Source organism: Gymnodraco acuticeps, unplaced genomic scaffold, assembly GCF_902827175.1.
Source record: "Gymnodraco acuticeps unplaced genomic scaffold, fGymAcu1.1, whole genome shotgun sequence".
NCBI lineage: Eukaryota > Metazoa > Chordata > Actinopteri > Perciformes > Bathydraconidae > Gymnodraco > Gymnodraco acuticeps.
The window spans coordinates 6,983,023-7,008,277 of NW_022990238.1; the positions used below are offsets into that span (position 1 = coordinate 6,983,023).

At 40.1% G+C, this 25,255-nt stretch overlaps 3 protein-coding genes across 3 annotated transcripts; 2 read left to right on the forward strand and 1 right to left on the reverse strand.

Moving 5' to 3' along the window:
• Positions 1-785: 785 nt before the first annotated feature.
• paqr4a (progestin and adipoQ receptor family member IVa) lies at positions 786-14,076 on the reverse strand. Its single transcript, XM_034220291.1, has 3 exons — positions 12,988-14,076; positions 10,059-10,277; positions 786-5,442 (listed from the first exon to the last, which is right to left on the reverse strand). Exons 1-3 carry the CDS (start codon positions 13,259-13,261, stop codon positions 5,009-5,011), a joined length of 927 nt encoding a protein of 308 aa, XP_034076182.1. The 5' UTR covers positions 13,262-14,076; the 3' UTR covers positions 786-5,008.
• A 2,672-nt stretch (positions 14,077-16,748) lies between these two features.
• Positions 16,749-19,916, forward strand: LOC117548750 (perforin-1-like). Its single transcript, XM_034220190.1, has 5 exons — positions 16,749-16,773; positions 17,033-17,603; positions 17,744-17,882; positions 18,051-18,265; positions 18,396-19,916. Exons 2-5 carry the CDS (start codon positions 17,071-17,073, stop codon positions 19,270-19,272), a joined length of 1,764 nt encoding a protein of 587 aa, XP_034076081.1. The 5' UTR covers positions 16,749-16,773; positions 17,033-17,070; the 3' UTR covers positions 19,273-19,916.
• A 924-nt stretch (positions 19,917-20,840) lies between these two features.
• LOC117548326 (perforin-1-like) lies at positions 20,841-25,249 on the forward strand. Its single transcript, XM_034219508.1, has 5 exons — positions 20,841-20,938; positions 22,290-22,850; positions 22,957-23,095; positions 23,179-23,393; positions 23,744-25,249. The coding sequence occupies exons 2-5, from the start codon at positions 22,318-22,320 to the stop codon at positions 24,618-24,620; spliced, it is 1,764 nt and encodes a 587-aa protein (XP_034075399.1). The 5' UTR covers positions 20,841-20,938; positions 22,290-22,317; the 3' UTR covers positions 24,621-25,249.
• Positions 25,250-25,255: the final 6 nt, after the last annotated feature.

The window sequence follows — 25,255 nt, forward strand, 5'->3', positions numbered from 1 at the left end:
TCTCTCACATTGTGCAGTTTTTGAGCACAAAACACTAACCCTGACTCATAATTGAACCAATATTACATTTCCGATTACAGTTCCAATAATAAACTCAATTTTAACTTCAAGCACATCAACAATTTCATGGTTAACTTTGGCTGTGAATTAAGTCTTGTTAAGTCTGAAGTCAGCCAGGAGAGTCACAAAGAACATTTCATTGTGGAAAATGTAAGATTGAGGGTATGGCCTATACAAAGTCAGTATATCACCCTCTGGTCCTTCAATTATGACAATTATGTCTCTTGCCAGTTATGGACAGGCAATTTAAAATTTCTGGAACACCTATTTAAACACCTCACCCTGGGCTATAACTTTTAATTAACCTGTGCAATTACAACTAATTTACTTGTTAGAGATGAGGTTAAGTTGTACTAAGGTTTTATTACAGAGCTCAGAGAAATACGTTTTTATGCCTCGTAATAACATTGCCACACACACACACACACACACACACACACACACACACACACACACACACACACACACACACACACACACACACACACACACACACACACACACACACACACACACACACACACACACACACACACACACACACACACACACACACACACACACACACACACACACACACACACACACACACACACACACACACACACACACACACACACACACACACACACACACACACACACACACACACACACACACACACACACACACACACACACACACACACACACCTCTAAATAAAAGAAACATGGATGAAAGAGATGGCCAGTTTTAAAAATATAGACTTCAGTTTATTGCACAATCGTTGCTGGAGACTGAGGAGTGCAAGAGCCTGTCTGTTACACAGGACACTGATGTTTGACACATGAGTGAAACAACAGCACAGGAACAAAATGTGTTTGTGCACACACACACACACCGGATAATGAGGCACTCTGGGGATGCAGTCAGCCCCCGTCAGTGCATAAGGGAGAAATGAATGTTGACAACAGATGTAATGCTTGTGTGGACTCTGCAGGAGAGCTCATACACACACGTTAACATACATGGTTAGGAAATATAAATAAAAAGTAACTGCAAACCAACGCAGACAGTATTACACAATGTCAATTATTTTCATTTGCCTGCAGTATGGCTACAATAATGCCTGCATCAGTGCACACGAACTTTCACTAGATGGAGCCACGCTTACTCCTTTGTCAGTTAGAAAATGTGACATTGCACATATGAAATGATTATAACAGACAGACCCTCCAGAAATCTCCCTTCATCCTAAAAGGGCTTGTCTCTTTATCTGTACACATTGACCAGTGTCATTATTAGGATCCACAGAATTACAGTTATCAGAATAATTAGAATATAACAATACAGGTAGTCGATTATAAACAGGTCATTAACAGGCTATCCGGCACCTGTGTTATATTAAAAAATGAATTTTGTTATGTTAGTTATGTGTTCCTACATCTTGTAATTTTTTCATTTAACACACAGCAGAAGGACAACATTTGTCTGGCCAGGTTTCACTCCTGTAACATGGTTTTCTGAGAAATATTCCACCATCTTTGTCCCTTCTGTCCAATCTGTTACCCAGTTAATATGAACAAGTTGGACACATAGGACAGGCGGAGGTCAATGGAGGTCTTGCAGCCATGTTTCAGACGGCAGAGGACAGGCCTTGAATGTTACAGCTACTGTTATGGCACCCTGAGAAGTGGGAGACCCAGGATGTTGGCGCAAATCCCTCCGTTACAGCGTATCAGCTGTTTCAAACAAACACAAAAACGGACTTCACTGTTACGTATCCTTCGGCTGATAATGCATAGATAGACCAGTGGTTGTCACGAGGTATTCACATGCCTGCCAAGATTCCCCACAATAGTAACAAATAATTCCTTACCAACATAAAGAAAGTGGTACATTTAAATAATCAATGCATTCTTAGTTAGGGTCACAAAAAGGTCAAACAACTCTACATTAGCACTGAAACCATTATTTTCTGTGTTCACATACATATGGACACATCTAAGCAAACACACATCTTGGATATTAATCTGAAGCTCAGCATCGAGCAACGTCCCTCACTCATATTTCCCTTGGCTGTGATAGAGAGCAGCCGCTTCTGTGAGGCAAAATCCAATTTCTTCTTATCCTATATTTTATTCCCTTAACATATTGTGTATGTATCCAAAGAAAATTAAACGGGGTATATCGTTTGCATTGTATGTATATATAATCTACATACATGTATTTACATTATTTATATGGACTTTAAATGTTTCAGAACTCTAATTTACTTTAATCCGAAGCCCTTTTAAGAATTATGAAGAGTGCAGTTTATTTGAAATTGATGTTATGCCTTTTGATCTTTGAAAACCTCCCACTACCCACAGTCTTTTCCTGGAGCGAGTGACATGGCCTGCGGATGGCTACAATAAACAAACAATTTCCGAACACTATGAGACATCAGCATCTGTTTTATAGCTACTTTCATGCATATTTTTTTCAGTTTCATTCAGTGGCCAATAACACATTAGTTTCAGTTTTTACATTGTACCACAGTTATATAGGTAATTATCACTGGGTCAGAGTGAAACTAGCAGACATTAGGTGTCTGACTTTTAATCAAGGGGAGGTGGGGAGGACGCAGTCTGGGACTTGTGTACGTGATTAAGACCCTGTGAAATCTGTCTTCACCTATGAGTCAGTGTTAGCACAGGAAGCAGAGGGTGTGCTACACCTCGATCTCTGCTAATTTGGCAAGATAAAGTGTGTCTGACGGGATTGGCAACTAGTCAGTGGGCAGCTGTGACTGTTGGCATGGGAAACAAGTGCAAAGTCATTAAGAAAGTAAAGTCAGCCTGTGGAAAATAAATCAACCACTAGTCTCGAGCATGAAGGAACAGAGCAACAGTTTCTTTTACTCAAGAGTAGTGCCTGAGATACCACAGAGGAACACAGTGGCAAAACAATCATGGACATTCACACAGAACTGATACATAAGAGGAGGGGACAGGGGTTCATTCCGGTTGGTTCTCAGCCAGTTCAACACAACTCTGCTCTTAAAAATAGTGCCTAACCTCTATTCAGGTAAAACATATCTACTCACAGAACATAAATCCAGCTGCAGAGCATATTCCGCGCATTTAAATAAGAACACATAAATATTGGTAATAAAGTGCACCATTCTGTGGCAACAGTGAGTGACCCTTATAATCCATCAATCAAGAGTCAGTGTACAGGCAAACATCCAAATACATAAAAAACTTTTTCATTCAACTTAAAAAAAAGGACCTAACATCCTTAAAATCTAAGATCATATTCCTATTCTGTAAGAATGCTTTGCTTGCCGATTATTGTGATTGTTATTGTAAATGGCAATGCATAGAGACACATCATTTTTAACAATATTACTGAGGGACAGAAGTCAAAAATCATTTTGGAAAAGGTGTGTAGGGAGAATATATGAGGAGCTAATCCTCTGGATGTGCACAGTTAGAATAAAACTGAAGATTTTCTCTGACCTCTATCTTGATCTGTCGTCCTGCACAGCAGTGATTGGTTTAAACAGCCGGCAGAAACACAATGTTACCTGTATCTGTAAGTTAATAGAACTGAGTAAAACGCGTAACAATTTTAAACAGTTCATAACAGTATTTTGTGCATAATGTTCCAATAGTCAGTTACAGTGTAAAGATATTTAATTATTTAGGAATTAACAATTACAATCAACAAAATATGGAAATGTAACTTTCCTTTAACTTTCAGTGATATATATACGTAATTACGTATATATATATATATATATATAGTGTTTTTTCAGTGTGATATTTATCATCATAGTGCCTGTTCATATCTGTTCTGTGATTTTCAAGTGCACATAGGAAGGCTCTTCTCCAGAACAAGTGTGCATAAAAGATTTGAACGCAGCTTATAACTTCAAAGTTATAAAACCTCAACTTCAATAAATATAAATAGTGGTTACAATCGTCCTTACAATGGCAGATTTTTACAAATGTAAACCAATAAATAGGACTTTGCTTAGTCGCCAAAGCAAATTTGGTGAACAATAATGCCTCTGAACAACACAGTTTTAAAATGTGTGCACCAGTCACGTGCCGCCTAAAGCAAGTGAACTGTTAACATGCTAGCAACCTCAGGAATGAACCCCCGCACCGATCTTAATTTCCTCGTCATCATGTGACATTACTGACAAATCAGACCGACACAGGAAAAAAGAGGCAGTGGCAAAAAAACAAGTAAACAGGGACAGAAGAACCAGTCCAGTAACACTCTGTCAGTTGGACGTAGTGAAACTCTATGAGTGCTTTGTGCAGCACTAACAGTATATATACATGTAGTACAAAAGAAAAAGGTGTGAGGTTGTCTGAGAGTGTGTGTTGCGTGTGTGATGTGCATGACATATAGATGTGCTGCATAGGTAGCAACAGTGACATCTGAGCATGTGATATTTTCAAGCCTAGAACCGTCTTCACCAACCAAACTAACTAATGCTTTAGGAAAACTTCTGTTATTAGGCTAAGGCTTCAAACTCAGCCTAACCTTTACTAGAACCTTTAATTAAGACGTCATAGTGTTCAATACTCAGTCCTTATATTTAGTGTTTAAAATGTACCATTGTGTGTGTAAGTGTGTTTGCCCGTATACACCTGTGTTTGTATGTGTGTACGTAAGTGTGTTTATGTGTGTGTCCGTAGACACCTGTGTGTCCATGTTTATGAAAAGACACAGTCAAAATGCTTGTGCATGTAACTTGACATACTTTAGCCTGCATTGGCAAAAAGTACCTAGATGGATGTAGATATGAACATTCTGAATTTGAGTGCATGAGGTGAACACATGCACGTACAACACCTCGCTGCATTAGTTCGCGCTGATGACCCCTCCTCCCCCTCCCCTACGCAAACACCCCCCTCCCCTCAGAGGTCCTTGAACCTTAGATCCTAGTGCTCCTTGTGAGGGGGTGGGGTCAGTCTGAGGGACAGTTGTAGCTGTTGATCCACAGCAGGTCGTCCAGCACACCCCAGTGCAGGTAGAGAATGGAGCCTACCACCAGTACATGCATGATCTGGTGGCTGTTGCACCAGTAGTCAAAGAGGCCAGGGCGGAAACGCTCCGGAATGCGTGTGATGTTGATGACCCCGCCCAGCACGGCCAGCACATCCATCATGAGGAAGTGGCGTAGCGAGGTGGGGCTACCGCCACCCATGCCCACCCCGCGCAGGAGAAAGAAGGAGAAGCGGAACAGCGCCTGCCAGGCAAAGGAGCGCAGGCGGCGGATGCTGCTCCGCGCGGTGACGGCGCAGTAGATGGCGTGGCTGGACAGCAGGATGTAGACTAACAGGGCCACAGTGCGGATGAACGGGTAGCACAGCAGCGTGCTGTAGACAATGGGCAGCGCCCCTGAGACAAGAAAAGAAACAGAGGAGAGTCAGCACAGAGATGGAGCGCCCTACTCAGCACGATGCAACGCCTGGTGCAAGCCACAGTGACACAGAGGTCATATTGTTTGTACAGAGACACTGCTCATTCAGAGGGTGGTGAGCAGCAGTCACAATTGCTGGTTGCACTGTCGCGGACATTCATTTCGGAAAATGTTTGTCTTTCTCACATGCCTGCCACGATGGTCCTTCAGAATTGTTTTTTAAACTCTAATCTCACTTTCGCGAAGTTTGCTGGTGACTCTAGAACAGCTGACAATGTATGTGTGTTGATTAAGAGGAAAAGGTGCTTGGTATTTTTATTGTTGTTACTATCAGGAAATGTACAGCCAAATCCAGGTCCACCTAGCAGTATTAGTCAAATAGCTACTCCTGCTGATTTTATATCTAGATCTGGGCTAGGTTTAATTCATTTAAATGTGCGTAGTCTGTTACCTAAATTAGATTTTGTCCGTATTTGGGCGAGTTCGACTGATGCTGATGTCATTGTCTTATCAGAAACGTGGCTAGATAAATCCATTTACATAAATGGTTACAGTGTATATCGTACTGACCGGCCTAAAAAAGGTGGTGGCGTTGCCATTTATGTGAAAAATAAGTTTTGTGTAACTAATATGGTTTCCAAATCTGTTAGTAAACAGCTAGAATTTTTAGCCGTGAATATTGAGGTAACAAAGGGTCAACAGGTCATGGTGGTGGGCTGCTACAGGGCCCCCTCGGCTGTCAAGGACTCTTTATCGTCATTGACAAAACTGTTATCACAACTTTCCTACAAGGAAATAGTGCTGCTTGGTGATTTTAATTGGGACTGGTTAACTTCTGTGTCAGAGGATTTTAAAAACCTTTGTACCTCTTTGAATTTTACCCAGATTATAGACAGTCCTACTCGCCCAAATATTAAGTCCCCAAATAAATCCTCCTTAATTGATCTAATTTTAACAAATGTTCCACATAAATACTCATCTGTGGGAGTATTTGCTAATGATGTGAGTGACCACTGTGTTGTAGCCACAATTAGGGACACTAAGGTCCAAAAGGTTAAACCACGTATCATCACAAAGAGAGACAAAAAACACTTTGTGGAGCAGGGTTTTGTGCATGATCTGTTTGATTTTGATTGGGGTAAAATCAATCTGTGTGCTGATGTAGAAACTGCATGGTCTTATTTTTATCTTGGTTTTATGAAAATTATAGATAGACATGCACCTCTGCGTACATTTAGAGTGAAGGGACGAAACAATCCCTGGTTTTCTGCTGAGCTGTCCAGTCTACTTCATGAGAGAAATAATGCTTGGGCTAAGGCTAGGCAATCAGGCTCAGAGGTAGAATGGCTACGTTTTAGGCAGCTAAGAAATAGCTTCACATCTCAAATAAAAAGTGCTAAATCAAAGTACTATTTGTCAGTTACCACAGAAAACCTGAATAATCCTAGGAAATTTTGGAAAGCCATAAATTCGATTTCCACTGGTGATATCCCAAATGAGCTACCTCCGTGCCTTACCACAGCATCTGGCAATATATCAGACAGGGCTACTATGCTCAATTGCTTTAATAAGCATTTTGTGTCTTGTGGCTCTCTGTTTGATTCTGTCACTGACTGTGTGTCCAATCCTTGACTCTGAACAATGTGGTCTGGAAAACCCTTTCAGTTTTACTCCTTTAACTATTGGTATTGTTCATGAAGCATTATCCAAGTTAGATCCTAGGAAACCGGCTGGCCCGGATAACTTAGAACCTTTCTTTTTAAAGTTAGCTGCAGATTTTATTGCTCTTCCTTTTACTACTCTTTTTAACCTCTCCCTCAGCACAAATGCAATTCCAAAAGTATGGAAGTCTGCTTATGTCTTGCCTTTACTAAAAGGAGGGGAGGCAACTATTTTAAATAACTATAGGCCAATCTCTAAATTGTCAGTTCTGGCGAAGGTGCTCGAACGACTTGTGAGTGAACAAGTAAAGGAGTTTTTATGTATAAATGATATCCTGTCTAGACATCAGTCAGGATTCAGAAAACAACATAGCACCATCACTGCCACAATGAAAGTGGTGAATGACATTACTAGTATTTTGGATAATAAGCAGAGTTGTGCAGCTCTGTTTATTGACCTTTCCAAAGCATTTGATACCGTCGATCATCACATTTTAAAGCAGAGGCTACTCAGTATCGGCATATCCAGCCATGCAGTGGGGTGGTTTGTGAACTACCTCTCTGAAAGGCCCCAATGTGTTCACTTTGATGGGCTGTCTTCTGAGTGGTTAAACATTGCTAATGGTGTTCCTCAAGGTTCTGTTTTAGGTCCACTTTTATTCTCCATATATATCAACAGTTTAGGTGAAAATGTGGATGAAGCTACTTTACATTTTTATGCGGACGATACCGTGATGTACTGTGCAGGTCCCTCCATTAAGGAGGCTGGTGTTAAATTACAGGCTGTTTTTAACATTATTCAGACTCAGCTCGCTGAGCTTAAGCTTCTTTTAAATGTTGATAAAACCAAGGTAATGCTCTTTTCTAAAGCTAAAAAGACACCAGAGCCTGTTTTAGATATTGTTACAAGGACAAGTACTTGAAGTGGTTACCTGTTATAAATACCTAGGTATCTGGCTTGATGATTGTCTTACTTTTAAACTTCATGTCAATAACCTGCTTAAAAAGCTGAGGGTTAGACTAGGTTTCTTTTTCAGAAACAAGTCCTGTTTCTCATTTGAAGCCAGGAAAAGGCTAGTCACTGTGACCTTTTTACCTGTGCTGGACTATGGTGATTTGATCTATATGAATGCACCTGCCTATTGCCTGGAAAAATTAGATGCCGCCTATCACAGCGCAGAGATTTGTTACTAACTGTAAAGCACTTACTCATCACTGTACCCTGTATGCCAAGGCAGGTCTGCCTTCACTAACTGTACGGAGGCTCAGTCATTGGTACATGTTCATTTACAAAGCCATGTTGGGTAAACCACCTTTTTATATCTGCTCTCTGATCTCTCGACAAATTGAAAGTACATATTGCCTGAGATCTCATGATGTTGTTTTATTAAATGTGCCAAGTGCTAGGACTGTCTTAGCGAAGAAAGCTTTTAGTTGTGCAGCTCCACTACATTGGAACAGTCTGCAAACATGTTTAAAACTGAGCACTTTGGTTCCCCTGCATCATTTTAAAACTCAGCTGGGTGACATGCTGTTTGATACTCATGGTACCTGTCTCTGTAAATAGAGTTTGTAAACTGTACCCTGCACATTATGTTGTTTGTCATCCTTATTGTTGTTCTGTTGTTTTTATGTTACATGTGTAACTAATGTCCTGCAGGTCACCCTTGAAAAAGAAATCTTTTGATCTCAAGGAGCTTCACCTGGTTAAATAAAGGCTACAAACAAACAAACATCCTCTTATGTTTAGCCACTGCCTGTTGGTGTGTTAGATACAGCACTCAACTCGTTGAGCAGTTTTCTGTGTGCTCCTGATAAAACTACGTTTTCAAGATTTGGAAACTTTGGTGCATTAAAAATTGAGCTGGAGGAATTTGGATAAATGTATTAAACCCATATGGTGAGCTAAAAACATTTCAGTTGTATTAAACTCACTTAGAACTGATGGATTTCATTCATTTTTAATTTGACTTAGCGCGAAGAGCTAAGCTGTATGGTTAGTTTATAAAACACAGATATCCAGGCCGTTTCTCAATCTCGAGGATACTGGCCTCCAAGCCAATATTTCAAGGATGCTACGTCATCGAGTGCCGCCGAAGTACTATTCCAATCTCCAGCATACTTGGAATTCCACTGAGGCCGCGTCCTTGGTTTGGGGGACATTTCGAGGCTGCACATGGGTAGACTTCGCGTCCTTAAAATCCCCACAATGCTTTGCGCACGGACCAATTAAAAAAACCCTTGCGGAGAATGGCTGAACCGACGCAGCACACATTTAAATGTAAGTATGTAGTGGCGTAGAACATGTGTTGGTAAATATGTTACTTTGTTACATTTGTTTGTTATCACCAAAAATGTGTTCCGTGAAAGTAAAGCAAGTTCATAATTAGATAGACATCGTGAAGTATTTATTTTCGGTACAGTTTATGTTGAAACCGTTAGAGAGAACACACTTGTTAGCATGTTCCATTCTTCTTCGTTTTCCAAAGCCGTGGCTTGGAAGTATACTTGCTTTGTTTCTGAAGGAAGTGACTTGGAAGTACGTGACTACCAAGCCAGCATCCTCGCGATTGAGAAACGGCCCCAGTCTCAAGTCACAATATTAATTATAAGTGTATTATCATCAGCATATGTTTATATTGGCAATCTAAATTGTTTTAACCAAAGTACATAAATAAGTAAAAATACTGCATTTGTCATTTTAATAGGCAAGCAGCATGAATAGATCAATAATCAACTTGGATCATCTCTTACATTGGCTAATTTACTCGGTAGTCAAATATGTAATCAGTGTTTGAACACCTCAGAGCCAAACACTTCCATTGTAAATCATTGAAAATCAATAAAGAGTACTTCCACCCTCAAAATAAACAGATCAGCAATAACACAAGGCCAGCAAAATGATAAACGGTGAAGAAATCTACTGAGCTTACCTAACGTGTTGATCATGCAGATTCCACACACGTCAAGTTTGAGGAGGGTGTGGTAGACGGGCTCCCCCCCCTCGTGGTTCATGAAGAGGTGGTAGAGCACAGAGCCCAGCTGGGGCGACAGGCAGGCCAGGAAGTGCACCACACCCAGCCACGTGACACTGATCTGAGACCAGGGGATGTTGAGCGGCAGCAGCACCAGGAAGCACACCAAAGGGATGCCTGGAGAAACAGAGAAAGCACAGGTTGTTAGAGGAAGTTTACTGAAGTAAAAGATGAAGCCAATGTGTAGCTCCCGTCAGGGCTGCACACAAAACAAACATGAAACACTTTTAAAAGGGAGATGCTGCACTCAGTCATGTTTTTAATTAATCTAGAGATCTTCAGTACATTTTTCACACTAAAATGTGTGAAACACAACATTTTGAAGGATTATTTACTGTTAGAAGTGTTTCTTGTGCCTGTGGTAATGTGCACCTGGTCCGAAAGCCATCAGCTCAAAAACAAAAAAAGAACACTAACTTTGATAAATCCAATAAAGTGTCATGTTTATTTTTGATGGATTATCTAGCTCAGGACTTTCGAGGCCTGTGCATGTTATTTTTCATACAGTGCTGAGTGTGTGCAGACACCAGCAAGAATAATTTGCAAGAGAGCAGAAATCTACATGACGAGCACAAACGTATCATTGTCACCTTGTGAGCGGAAAACAAAGCCACGGCTAACTATTTTTTTTTTATTCAGCTAAGAGACATATTTAGAATGGCCTCGTAGCTTTAATGTATGTTTCCCTTTTGGGCAAGGGAGATGTGTTCACTGCTATGTTAGCAGAAATACAGACCTTGACATTTGATACACATACAGTTGTTAGGATCATTTATCACTCTACAGCCACACATACTGCACTCCATTCCTTTTTTTTGCTCGCTCTGCTGTTCCCAATGTCAAGGCATTTGTCCCGGCCAGGTGATACTGGCATTGCGTTCTACTGTAACACATCTATTTTAAGTGTGTTATCTGTGCTCCTCCCCCCACTCGTCCTGAGCCGACCGGCCAAGCTGAATCCCATTCAGGGTTAAATACAGTAGAGAGTACCTCCTATGAAGCCATGAACGCAGTGAAGAGTCTGCGAGCTGAGCTGCGGGCAGGATGTTTTTAGTTTATATGCAAAAGAGTCAACAAGAACCAGCTCGTGAAACTTATATAAAATGTTACAACACAATAAAAGACTCATGAATTGCATGCAAAGCTCTGAATCTTTTCTACTTAGTTCAGAAAACTGGGCAAAAGCTTGTTGCCCTAAACATCACTGCCTTATATAGGCAATAGTGTTAAGGGTGTCTGCAGGCCACATGCTCAGCTGACGTAACAGGAGTGTTATAAGATTGCACAGGGCCACTTCCCTGATGATCACTTCTGCAGTTTATTCTGTGACGGCTGGCAGTTAGAAGTGAAGCAATTACCTTCACAATGAGGAAGTTGTCAGACTCGCAGGAGTCTCTGTGAACACACTGATGATGTACTACACCTTCCTACAGCTGTAGGATGTTTGTTATTGGTATTATTTCTAAATACAGTCAATGGTATTAAGAGGTCCTGCTACTGTGGGGCATGCTATTGGCAGTGAAATCAGCCTGAAAACAAGCCGACACATCAGTCTCACCACTGGCTACACAGATTAACATATTACTACAATTAATCAAGCCTATCAACAGATTGACATTGTTGTGTAACCATGACATTTTTACCACATGGAAATGCCACTCAGAAAAGAAATGTAAGGCAAACTTCTGCCTGTAAGCAAAGAACACACACAGCTTTTTTAACTTTTTGAGTGCCTGAGGAAAAGTGGTGAAAAGGGTACTCGTATCTTTAGGGTTAGGGTTAGGTACTGGTAAAAGTTCTGAATTCAAGATGATATTGTAGAGATGTACTTAAAAAAAGACCTCTCTTTTACTCTTTTAAGGTAGCTGGTTGGGCTCAAGACAATTTTTACCAGATGATAGAGCTGGAACTAATTTTTAATCAAGAGAAAGAAAAAGTAAACTGGAACTATTATGATAATCCCTAATAGTTTCTGTCGTTTTCAAGTTATATCAAGAGGATTTGCTACTTTTTGTACCTATAGGTTTTGGATTGTTGCTAGGACACAAGACATTTAAAGACATAACCTTAAAGGTGGGGTAGGTCATTTTGGAGAAACCAGCTCGAGTGGGCTAGAATTTGAAAATACACAGCCGGAACAAATCTGCCACTTCCTTACAGAGCCCCTCTAATGACCAATGAGGCAGGTAGGCCATCCAGTTATTTTAGCCGGGCTAAAATGATTGGTCGTGCTTTTTACAGTACTACGGCTTCCACAGATGACATTTTTGTATGGATTTGTTGTCAAAGCACTTAAGATATTCATTGCTATCGGGATGTTAAGAGCATTCCATGGAATATAACAAAAAGTGTATCTCGAGCTGGTTTCTCAAACTTACCTACCCCACCTTTAAGCATGAAAGGTTTTCACCATTAGTGTATGTTTCAAAGTCTATAGACAACACTGATTAATCCAATAATATGCCAAAAACAGTCCTTATGTTACAGACAAAAGTTTGTTATATTAACCTGACATTATATTCCAGTTGTTATGTTTATATCCACTTGTTTTGTAGAGCACACTGTGATGCAATTGTTGGTGCTGTACAAATAAATACCATTGTTCAAATATGAATATGAATAACTTAAATGCACATGGTCAAAAATGAAGGGGTTATGTCATGTATGCCTTTATGAACACAAATGGCCCATGCATTAGTGCAGAGTCTGGCTGGCATCCTTCCGCAGGAACAGTACTGCTGTGGGTTAATACCTATGGTTAATACTCAAAGTCACACAGAAATCTCACCTGCTGACTAAGCAGTTCATGCTGAATTGTTGTACTCACCGTGAGTGTATATGTTCCCAAGTTCATTGTGCAGGTAGAACAGGCTTCTGATGCAGTCTTGCACAGAGGAGCTTGGCCGGTATCCCGTTAGGACGTATTTGTTGAACTGAAGATGAGGGGGTGAACTCGCCCAGTCCAGCAGCCTGGGTCCATTCAAATATGCCATAGCAAACAACCCCGTCAAAAGGACCCCGCCGAAAAAGTAAAAAACAGACTGTACACCTATATACACATTTAATAGGATTATTGCGACTAAAACCTTATGGGATACCATTGGTGTTGTTTAGGGGTTCTAGCTTGTGCTGTAAGCCTCCTAGCTTTGGCGCTAGTCTCTCAACACGGTGTTATCAGCGCCGCCGCTGTTCGCTCTGAAACGCCGGTACCTGTGTGAGTGTCATCCGCGAGGCTGGAGACAGACACGGCCAGCCACGTACATGGTGCGAGCTCGGGACGGTCATTACATTTGGCATCTAAAAAATGTCTGTGAAGCACCTAAAAGCTTGCAGCGGTTGAGAGGCAAATTGTTCCTCGTCATGTTAAAGCCACTTCCTCGTTAGTTAGCATTCCGGCGAAGAAGCAGCAGGACGGGTTTGAACGCCTCCCCGGCGGCAGGGATGCTGTGAGAGGTCCATCCAACTCCAGAGGATGCTAGCTCCTAGCGGTCAGATCTGCAGTAGAGGACTAGCAGGTCATAGCTTTAGTGTTATGAGAGCAACCCGGAGACAGATGCTCGGGTCGGTTCCGTTTAATGCTGAGTAGCTTTCGTAAAGCGTTATAAGAAGAAAAAACTGATGAGATCCGTGATTCTGGAGCAGAGATTTTGGGAAGGTCTGCGGGCTAGCAAGCCGGGCAAGTCGGCTACAGATGTCCAGTGACTGGGGATGAGGAAGCAGAAATTTGAGCCGGGTGATTTAAAAAACAAAGCTTACATTGACTTTCTTCAAAATCTGTTTCACACATTATTTCCCAACATTATTTGAGGCTGGCTGTATTCCTTGAAATGCGGAATCTTCCCTGGCGGCCTTTAAATCCCCTGCATTGCCTTTACACAACTGTCAAGCTAGAGATAACAACAACAACGACACTTCCGCTCACTGATTTCAAAATAAAACGGGCCACAATATTTAGCGTAATCCTCACATTAGAGAAAACTGCTCACTCTGTAATTTTATGAACGAAACGCTAGAACATTTGTTTATTTACTGTGTACATTTGGATCTCTTTTTGATTGGATCTTAAAACTAATTTTGGTAAGGAAATCTTACTAAAGGAATCCGATTTGATTCATATTCAACAGTCCCAATTTCTCCAGCAACAATAGATGTTACTGAACATTATTGCCCATCTATTTGTCCACTCCTTGCCCTGTCAGCTCACGTGATATTATACCGTCACTCACTTTACTTGGACTACTTGCCCCTTACTACATAAATATCCTTATTGTAGGCCTACCTGTTTTTTTTTATCTTTCTGTCCGCAGCAGGCAAATATAAATATGTTCCTCTACATAATTTCCTTGACTTTATAAAGATGGATGACAATTAAGTCTATCTTATGTAACTATCATGTGTTCATTGTTGTGTATGGCAGTTTATATGACCAAATAGCCTATGTAAAAATGCTCATTTTAATTAATTTCTTATTTCATAGTTTTATTTGTATCTTTAATTGTATTAACCTGTGTGAATCTGTGCTGTCCTGTTTTTCATCCTTACCCTGTTGCTGTTTGAACTACTGAATCTCCCCACGGGGATTAAAAAAGGTCCATCTCATCTTATCTTGTTGGGATAAAACTATTCCTAGGTTTTCTTAGTGTCAATTTGATTAAATACAACTCCATTAAAGAATATGCACTATGCAAGATCTAAAAATCGAACATTTTAAATGCAGAGAGATGCTAAACCTCTGCAGTGCAAGAGTCATCTTAACTGTTGGTGCATATTCTCTAACACATTTGCACTTAACCAAATTACCCAAGCCAACAGGCCAACAGTGACCGAGTAGTTTTCCTGGAACTCCAAACAAAATGCCCTCTATGCCCACTTTGTAATCCATCATTTTTCTTAATAAAACACACATTGTTTATAATCAGAATATTTGAATAAAGATCACATTTTATTTTGAAGGCGAACAGTTTTCACCTCTGGTCTTATTCTGTTTCACTGGGACCGCTTTCATGCTGCTCGGCGGCACTGGCAGCAAATGCCGACACTGACTGAACAGCTGCCTTCAATACAGACGGAAATAGTGCAGTTAGCAAAAAATCTCACATTGTAAACAGAAATAGCGTAGTTGTAGTTTCTTAGTTATAACTAGATACATATAATTGAATTAAAGCAAAATGTGTTCTTTCTTTAGAATACTTTGGAGAAAGAATAAGACCAGCCCTTCAATCGTGTGTCCAAAGGTCAAGACCAACTTGATTTATACAAGACATAACAAATACAATTTACGATTATAGAATAGACCTATTCTATAATCGTAAATTGTGATAAATTGTATCTATACCATAGATTGTAATCATGACGAGAAACGCTTTTGCAGCTGCAGTACATGAGTTACTATCCAGATGACACTTTGAGTCCAGAGCTCAAATCTCTGTGCTTGATTTATTTGAATTTCAAAAATAATAAAGTACTTTCATAATAGGCTTAATTTTTATTATTGAGTGTTTTTGTGTGTCTTTTAACAATAAAAACGTTTACAACATAGGGTGTGTGTGTGTGTGTGTGTGTGTGTGTGTGTGTGTGTGTGTGTGTGTGTGTGTGTGTGTGTGTGTGTGTGTGTGTGTGTGTGTGTGTGTGTTTCCAATAATACTGCACAAAACCTACTCATGCACTTGGATTTAGACTTTCCCGAGGTTCACTTGAAGGCAGCAGGTGACGTGCAGTAATCCTCTAATAGGAGAGAAGTGAGGATCTGCGGATGAATCACACCACCTCCACCTCTCACCCATCGGCTGCCTGGACCTTTCGCCATGTAGCAGCCCACAGCCACACCTCTGTGGGGCTGTGACGAACTAGCCCCCCCTCCCTCACTCTGGACCAACCAAATGTCACTTGTTTATCATATTCATGTATGTAGTTCACATTAAAGTATCCAAAACCACAGAATGTCGGGGAGGGAAGTGGAGAATATAACGTTAATGTTGAAATTGATGCTTTTTTGTATTGATTACTTTGTGTTGCCTTGATCTGTAATATGTAGCATAACCTCTTTTATAAATGCTCTTACAACACATTTTTATACTGTCCATAATTTACTTAATATAAATCTAATGTATTCATAATGTATATGTCTGGCTTGATTTGACTGATTTGTTATATGTATATATATAAATAACATTTGTATAATTTAATTTGGTTAGACAAGGGTTTATTTTAATTGTACATAAATATTATTTTCAGTGTCAATATTTGTAGCTGAAAGGTCAAATTGTTCTCAACCTGGCTCACTAACATTTTAACTTAGGCCATCATATACAATTTTAAAAAACAAATGTTGTTTCGGAAAGTATTGAGAAATCTATAGTGTCAGGCTTCTCTTCTCACCTAGATGACCACATACCACTAAAACTTGAAATAATTTCAGGTTCACATATAGATAAAAAAAAGTGTGATATCACTTCATTTCAACCGCCTTTATTGTCTCTAAGACCACTGTCACCTCACTCCCTCATCGCGTCCTGCCCTTCACCTTCATCTATAAAAACACGTTTTGAAAGAGATACACAGTCAGATTCAAGCATTGAATGTGGGACGTGCAAGGACAAAAGGTTAGTGACCGGTAAGCTGATTTGCTCTTTTTGCTTTGGACAGTATGAGTAAAAGAAAATTGTCCGACCATCCTAAATATTGCTTTTCAAACAAAGTGGGAATGCATTTGGATAGACAGGAGCAATATTTCTGGAGAAAGATGCCACTAAAATAAATAGAAATAGTGTTAATGTAATTAGGTTATTTAGCATCTGCTAAAATATGTTCGTTGCTACTTCAATGTGGAATTCATCAGCATCAATTGCTCATGAATTATATTTCTTTTCCAGGAGATCAGCTTGTTTTCATCACCTAACTAAACAGAAACATGTTTCTGTTACATATTTGCATCTATGCCAGCCTCATGCTGTCCCTCCCTCAGTGTACATATCAATCCTGCACAGAGGGGACACCCAGACAGTGTCGAGATGCAGAATTTGCTCCAGGTACCAATTTGGCCGGCGAAGGCTTTGATATCACCAACATGGAACGTAAGGGAGCCTTTGTGCTCGACATGAATCAGTGGAAACGCAAGGACAAAACATGCACCCTGTGCAGCAACCCCTACCTGGAGAACAAAAAGCAAAAGCTCCCCTTGTCAGTCATGGACTGGATAGCAAAGCAGTCCTGCAGCATGAAAGTGTCTAGCACGCTCCACAGATCCAGTGAGTCTCTGGTCAGTTCCAGCTCCTCTTCTGTGGAAAACAACTGGAAGATCAATCTTGATGTTGATGTGGGTGACAAGAGCGGCTCATTGATGCTAGCTGGTACTCATTCCAAATTGGCTGAATACTCCATGGAAAAAACTAAGAATGACAAGTTTAGCTTCACAAGCCAAAGCATGTCCTGTGAGTACTACAGGTAAGAACACAAGGACTGGGATGAAACTTTATCCACACAATCCCCTTCATGCAAATAGAAATGTTATGAACAATGGCATAAATACTGAACTGTTGTTTGTCTGTTTCAAATCCTTTTTTTTCTGGTCTCACTATAAACAGCTACAGAGTGTCCAGCACCCCCAAGTTGCACAGAGAATTTAAGAAAGCAGTGAACCAGCTTCCCAAAGTCTACAGTCCAGAAAACAAGCAACGATTTTACAAACTGTTTGACACCTTCGGCACCCATTACGTCACCAAGGTAAGGAAAAAATAATGGCAGGATTGGAATAAAACAAAATCAATCTTCTCAAATTCAAGCAGTACTGAAGATTATAGAGAGGAACAATTTGCTTATTCGGGATGTGTTCCACATATATAATATGTATATATATTATATATGTATATATATTATATACTGTATTTCCAGGTGAAGTTGGGAGGAAGTGTTCAGTCTGTGACGAGCATCAGGCAGTGCCAGGCCAGCCTGCAGGGCATCAGTGTGGAGGAGGTTCAGATGTGCCTGGAAGCTGAGGCGTCTGCCAGCATCAAAGTAATTACAATCAAAACAGAATCAAAACACTGCCAGAAGGACATTGAGAAGACAGAGAGCAAGTCGTCCTTCTACGGCCACTTCAACGACAGGTAATCACCATTTGTCTAATGTTTTGCATACATGCACTTATAAAATGTAAAATACCAAACTGTGGTTGAAATGAATTTCCACAAAGAAAACATTTCAAATTTTAAAATCACCACCCACTCTCCTCCACAGGTTCACAGAAATAAAGGGGGGCCATACCACAGAGCCAGACCTTCTTTTCTCTGCTGACAAAAATCCATCCGCCTACAAAGAATGGCTGAATTCACTACCGCATAACCCAGACATTGTCTCAAATTCCCTGAGCCCGCTTCATGAGTTACTTCCTACTAACACTCCTCTCTGGAAGAACCTGCGTTTAGCCATTAGCCATTACATCCTGGAGAAAGCCCTGTGGAAGAACTGCAGTGAGCACTGTCAAGCCGGCATCAAGAGCGACCAGAGAGATTCCTGCGTGTGCCAATGCCACAACGAACTCGCTGTAAACCAAGACTGCTGCCCGACCCGTAAGGGCATGGCACGGGTCATCATAACTGTACAACGGGGTGCAGGACTGTGGGGAGACCACAGCACAGCCACAGATGGCTATGTGAAGGTGTTTTTCAATGGGCAGATGAAGCGTACCCATGTCATCAACAATAACAACTACCCACACTGGGCCACTGTCATTGACCTGGGCACTCAGGATGTGTCCTCAGGGCATCAAGTAAAATTTGAAGTGTGGGATCAGGACAACAACTGGGACGACGACCTGCTGGGACAATGTGGGAAAGCTTTGTCTGCTGGAGTCAAGCAGGATCTCTGTAACCTGCAACATGGCCAGCTTTTCTACAAGCTGGACGTGAAATGCACTCCCAGTCTGAGTGGAGCTCTATGCAAGGACTATAAAGCCTCTCCTATGAGTCAAAGTCTGAAGGAGCTGTACGTGTCCCGTCATGCACATCCAGTTCCAAAAGCTATTCTGTTAGAGATGGGTGTGTTTGTGGATGAACCAAGCCCACTGAGCAACCAGAGTCTTACTGCAAAGACTCAGAAGTATGATTTAAAGTAACAACTGCGCTAGGCTTTACTGATGCTTATATTGAAGGAATTAGCAAAATTACTTTTATTGTATCAATACGGTTAACCAAAGCAAAACACATCATCCATATCTGTCCTCACAAAGCTATTCTGATTTAGTTTTAACCTTTTTTTTAACTATTAAGGTCATCTTTTTTTTAAAGAAACTTGTGTTTGACAAAATACTGTTGTTTTAAAGTCTAGAAAGACAAAATAGAAGTTTCAATATTTTCATTTACCTTCATATTTGCATCATGTAATGCTCATTATACTATATTCACTGGGCTAGTCTTTCACAGTTCAGCAAATCATATTTGAGTGATTTAAATTGTATTCTTGCCGCTTCTACTTAGCTAATTTTTTCTTATGTTTTATCAATGCAATTTCCCTTTTCTTATTATATACATGCATTTATTAAAGGTACTAGTTTATTGACATTTGCGTCATATTTTTGCTAATTTGACTTGACATTAGAGAAGTGAGGAATAGAACGTTAAGCCTTTGCTTTCGATCACACATGTATTGCCATCATAAATTGTTTTGCTATATTTTATAGTCAATTACTGTACTGCTTTTCTTAGACTCATACATGTATACGATTTTAATGATTGTTTACTTGTTCTGTTATCTGTAATGTAATCCAATTTTTGCTGTTAATTTTTAACATGTCACGTTTTTAAAATGTTGGTATACTTAAATAAATGACTTTTATCATGCTAAAAGTACTTATTTCTGATCATATGGCTGTAGGTGGTTTGTGAATATTAATTAATATGAATTTTCTTTGCTGAAACAATATCACTTCCTATTACAGGGCTATCTAAGAATCTTATACAAAACGGTACCAGACTTTCTTTGCTTTGTGTATGTCATAAACTTAAAAAGTGTATAATGTTGTGGAAATCCAAAAACCACAATACTGTAGAGAGTATAAGTCAAAGTGATCAAAAACAAATAAATGGTGAATCAGACAGAGTTGTCTTTCTGGTGATTTTATTTGAAGCTTCAAATAACATGGTACATAAAATATAGGAAAGGCACAGGTCCCACAGAGTGTATGAATAGTCTGCGCGAGTGTGCGCAGTTCAATATAGTAGCAAGGCTTATATACAAGAAATGGTGAGAAGGTAAGAAATCTGTCTTCACACGGTCACATTGTTATTAGACACATGTCCTTGTCCTGAGCTGTATTCTCAGGAAAGGCAAGTTCTCGTGTGACTATGTGTGAGTCTCAACATAATAGCAGCTGTGGCCTTGAAGTAGAGTAGATAGAGCATCTAACCAAATGAGAAGCATTTGGTTACTTTGAACATATAAGGATATAATAAAAATGTCCACTACAATAATTAGAGTTCTCTGAGAAGGGCCACAGCCCACCACCACTTCAGAGAAGTTAAGGTTTGTGGTCTCTGGTCCGTTATTGACTGGAAAGCCAGCTTTAGTTTGATGTTGTCACTATCAGTTTGAGTCTGTCTGTAGACCACCAGCTCCTCCCTCTCAGCATCGGGGCTGCTCAACATCCAGTAAACTTTGAAACAACTTTTTCCCCCACCTCTCCAAAAGACCCCCACCACCTCCTGCCCTTTTTTTTGTTTAAAGCACAGATAACAATGCTCACAGACAGTTTCACAAGTGCGGCGTGAACAGGCAAGACAAAGGTAAGTCTTATGCGCTCATACTGAAATATTCGTTCACGTTATTTGAATATACACCACCACCACCCTCTGTGGGTTATTTCAGAGTGCGTTGAGTTATTAAGCAGCCGGTAAACTGTACATTGCAAAATCATCGGGTAATTCTATAGTAAAGCATATTCTTGTTACATCTGGGGGGAAACAATGGCAAATGTTTCATCATCATTGGCATTTGACTTCGAATATAGAATATAGAAAATAAAGAGTCATAACATTTGGGAGTTTAATTATATAATAGATGCTTAAGAGATCTTAAAGTAAAGTCAGATTAGGTTTTCATTTTGCAGAATATCTATATGTATATATATATATATATATATATATATATATATATATATATATAAAAGAGCTATGACAGTTTGTCAAATGTTAAGGCAGAATCAAAAGGGACACGTGGCCCTTTTTATGCTGAGGGACATTTGCATCATGCTCTCAATAAGTGGTAAACATATTTTGGCCATCCAGTGCTTGACACCCTTGTGGCAAATGAGAAGATATTTAAATGGTGCCCAACCAAGTTGTTATGTAAACAAACAAAAGTAATCTTTACATTTTGTGTTTTTCACCAAAAACGCAGGTGGTATATCCTTTAGGTTTAACAAAGGGCATTGAATACATTTCTGTTCATATAAAACTTTCACAAAAAATCCATCGGATGTCATGTTTTATATAGGTAAACTTAATGAAAACACAATACAAATAATCCTAAAATAGGGCCTTGAGGAACACCACAAGACGAAGAATCAAAAGTAAGATAAAGAGTTACCACTTGAAGGTGAAACTGATATATTGTACAGATAAAATTCAAACCACAGGCGTGACTGTGAATATGAACTATATGAACAGGATAGCACAAAATCACCAACTTTATCAAAAGCAGCAGAAGTGTCTAACATAATATTTTAGTAGTCTAATTTCCAATGACTAAAGTCATTTGTTTTGTGGAGCAAACTCTACAGATGGAAATTCATCCAAAATGTGTTTTATAATCAACAAAAGGACAGAAACAACTACAAGAAAGTGTTTACCAAATAAATGTGATACTCATATAAAAAATTATGCCTTAAAATTGGCCATAAGTTATAAGTGTCATCAGTTAGGGAAGTTATTTTATTGAAATGTTTATCATGTTTTATGATGTTTTAAGGATGATGGAACAGTTGACTGAAGAGGTGTTTATGAGTATGAGGTTGCTTAAAAAGGTCAAACACACCTTTAAGAAGAAGGGACAAAATGACTTTATGTACAATGACCAAGTAGTAGTGGTGTACTAATTCACTTTTTCAATTGATTAATAAATCATGATTCTTTTCAGGAGAAATCATCGTTAGTTTAACAGAAACATGTTTCTGTTAAATATTTGCATCTATGCCAGCCTCATGCTGTCCCTCCCTCAGTGTACATATCAATCCTGCACAGAGGGGACACCCAGACAGTGTCTAGATGCAGAATTTGCTCCAGGTACCAATTTGGCCGGCGAAGGCTTTGATATCACCAACATGGAACGTAAGGGAGCCTTTGTGCTCGACATGAATCAGTGGAAACGCAAGGACAAAACATGCACCCTGTGCAGCAACCCCTACCTGGAGAACAAAAAGCAAAAGCTCCCCTTGTCAGTCATGGACTGGATAGCAAAGCAGTCCTGCAGCATGAAAGTGTCTAGCACGCTCCACAGATCCAGTGAGTCTCTGGTCAGTTCCAGCTCCTCTTCTGTGGAAAACAACTGGAAGACCAATCTTGATGTTGATGTGGGTGACAAGAGCGGCTCATTGATGCTAGCAGGTACTAATTCCAAATTGGCTGAATACTCCATGGAAAAAACTAAGAATGACAAGTTTAGCTTCACAAGCCAAAGCATGTCCTGTGAGTACTACAGGTAAGAACACAAGGACTGGGATGAAACTTTATCCACACAATGCCCTAGCTAAACAAATTAATGCAATTATTTTGGTCTGTCTTTTTGGCTGTCTCCCTATAAACAGCTACAGGGTGTCCAGCGCTCCCAAGTTGCATAAAGAGTTTCGGAAAGCAGTGAACCAGCTTCCAAAAGTTTACAGTCCAAAATTCAAGCAACGATTTTACAAACTGTTTGACACCTTCGGTACCCATTACGTCACCAAGGTAAGGTATTATTTTTTTTAAAAGACTAAAGAAAAATGTCATACATTTTCTCAAACAGTATGTGTTTAAAAATAAATTTCCAGGTGAAGTTGGGAGGAAGTGTTCAGTCTGTGACGAGCATCAGGCAGTGCCAGGCCAGCCTGCAGGGCATCAGTGTGGAGGAGGTTCAGATGTGCCTGGAAGCTGAGGCGTCTGCCAGCATCAAAGGAAATACACTAAAAACTGAAGCAAAACACTGCCAGAAGGACGCTGACAAGATGGAAAGCAAGTCTTCCTTTTCCGGCCTCTTCAACGACAGGTACTTTCGCATATATTTTTCATGTTTTCCATTTATCGTAGGACTGCAAAAAACAATATTTTTTTCCTTATCAATTAATCCACAGGTTATTTTCTATTGACTTGGTCTATAAAACATCATAAATTGAAAAATCAGAATCAGAATACCTTTAATAGTCCCACAGAGGGGACATTTACGTTGTTACAGCAGAAGAAGAGCCACAGACAGCTTAATATTACATGAGTTACATGCATTAAAAGGTATTAAAGCCTACAAAATGTCTATCCCAGTGAAAACCATTTTATAAATGACTATTTCCAGAACCAGAAAACCCCTGTTGGCTCAGTTTTTTAATCAACTGTCCTCCACAGGTTCACAGAAATAAAGGGGGGCCATACCACAGAGCCAGACCTTCTTTTCTCTGCTGACAAGGATCCATCCGCCTACAAAGAATGGCTGAATTCACTACCGCATAACCCAGACATTGTCTCAAATTCCCTGAGCCCGCTTCATGAGTTACTTCCTACTAACACTCCTCTCCGGAAGAACCTGCGTTTAGCCATTAGCCATTACATCCTGGAGAAAGCCCTGTGGAAGAACTGCAGTGAGCACTGTCAAGCCGGCATCAAGAGCGACCAGAGAGATTCCTGCGTGTGCCAATGCCACAACGAACTCGCTGTAAACCAAGACTGCTGCCCGACCCGTAAGGGCATGGCACGGGTCATCATAACTGTACAACGGGGTGCAGGACTGTGGGGAGACCACAGCACAGCCACAGACGGCTATGTGAAGGTGTTTTTCAATGGGCAGATGAAGCGTACCCATGTCATCTACAATAACAACTACCCACACTGGGCCACTGTCATTGACCTGGGCACTCAGGATGTGTCCTCAGGGCATCAAGTAAAATTTGAAGTGTGGGATCAGGACAACAACTGGGACGACGACCTGCTGGGACAATGTGGGAAAGCTTTGTCTGCTGGAGTCAAGCAGGATCTCTGTAACCTGCAACATGGCCAGCTTTTCTACAAGCTGGACGTGAAATGCGCTCCCAGTCTGAGTGGAGCTCTATGCAAGGACTATAAAGCCTCTCCTATGAGTCAAAGTCTGAAGGAGCTGTACGTGTCCCGTCATGCACATCCAGTTCCAAAAGCTATTCTGTTAGAGATGGGTGTGTTTGTGGATGAACCAAGCCCACTGAGCAACCAGAGTCTTACTGCAAAGACTCAGAAGTTTGATGTGAAATAACTGCGTTGTCTTTTTGTTTTTCGCGCTTACATAGCAACATTACTCTTCCTATTATGTACATGGATGATACATTAAGCAAGACCATTAATCATTCACTGACATCCGTGATTAAATATCTAATGATCAGATAGAATGAGATGTCAATGTCTGTTGGGAGCAATTGGTTTATGTGCTTAATAAGCAGCTGCAACTCAATTATGATTTTAAGAAAGCATTTTACAGTTTCTGTAGCACGTGTTAGACAGAATAGTCAACGTACGCTCTCTGAAATCTACATCAGCAGAAGATCCAAAAGGACTGAAATAGATTGCTAAAATGTTTAAAACAGTTATTTTATTGTTTATGCTGTATCTGTGTTTTCGTTCTGTTGACTATGGCTTGAGAACAGCAAAGCATATTTTAAAAGTCCTTGCTCCGGATGCAAACTTTTGAGTTTGAGTCACTGCAGTTTTAACTTATTCATATATTTATTTCTTTTTTTACATACCTTAACATAAAAACGTATAGTGCATTTTTGTAGGTTTTTTAGTATATTTACAAGCAACATTTACTTGTGTGATTTGTGTATTGTAATCATGTCATTATGTTAAGGCTTTTTGTTTATCCATAATAAAAGCATTGCATCTGAACCGTTT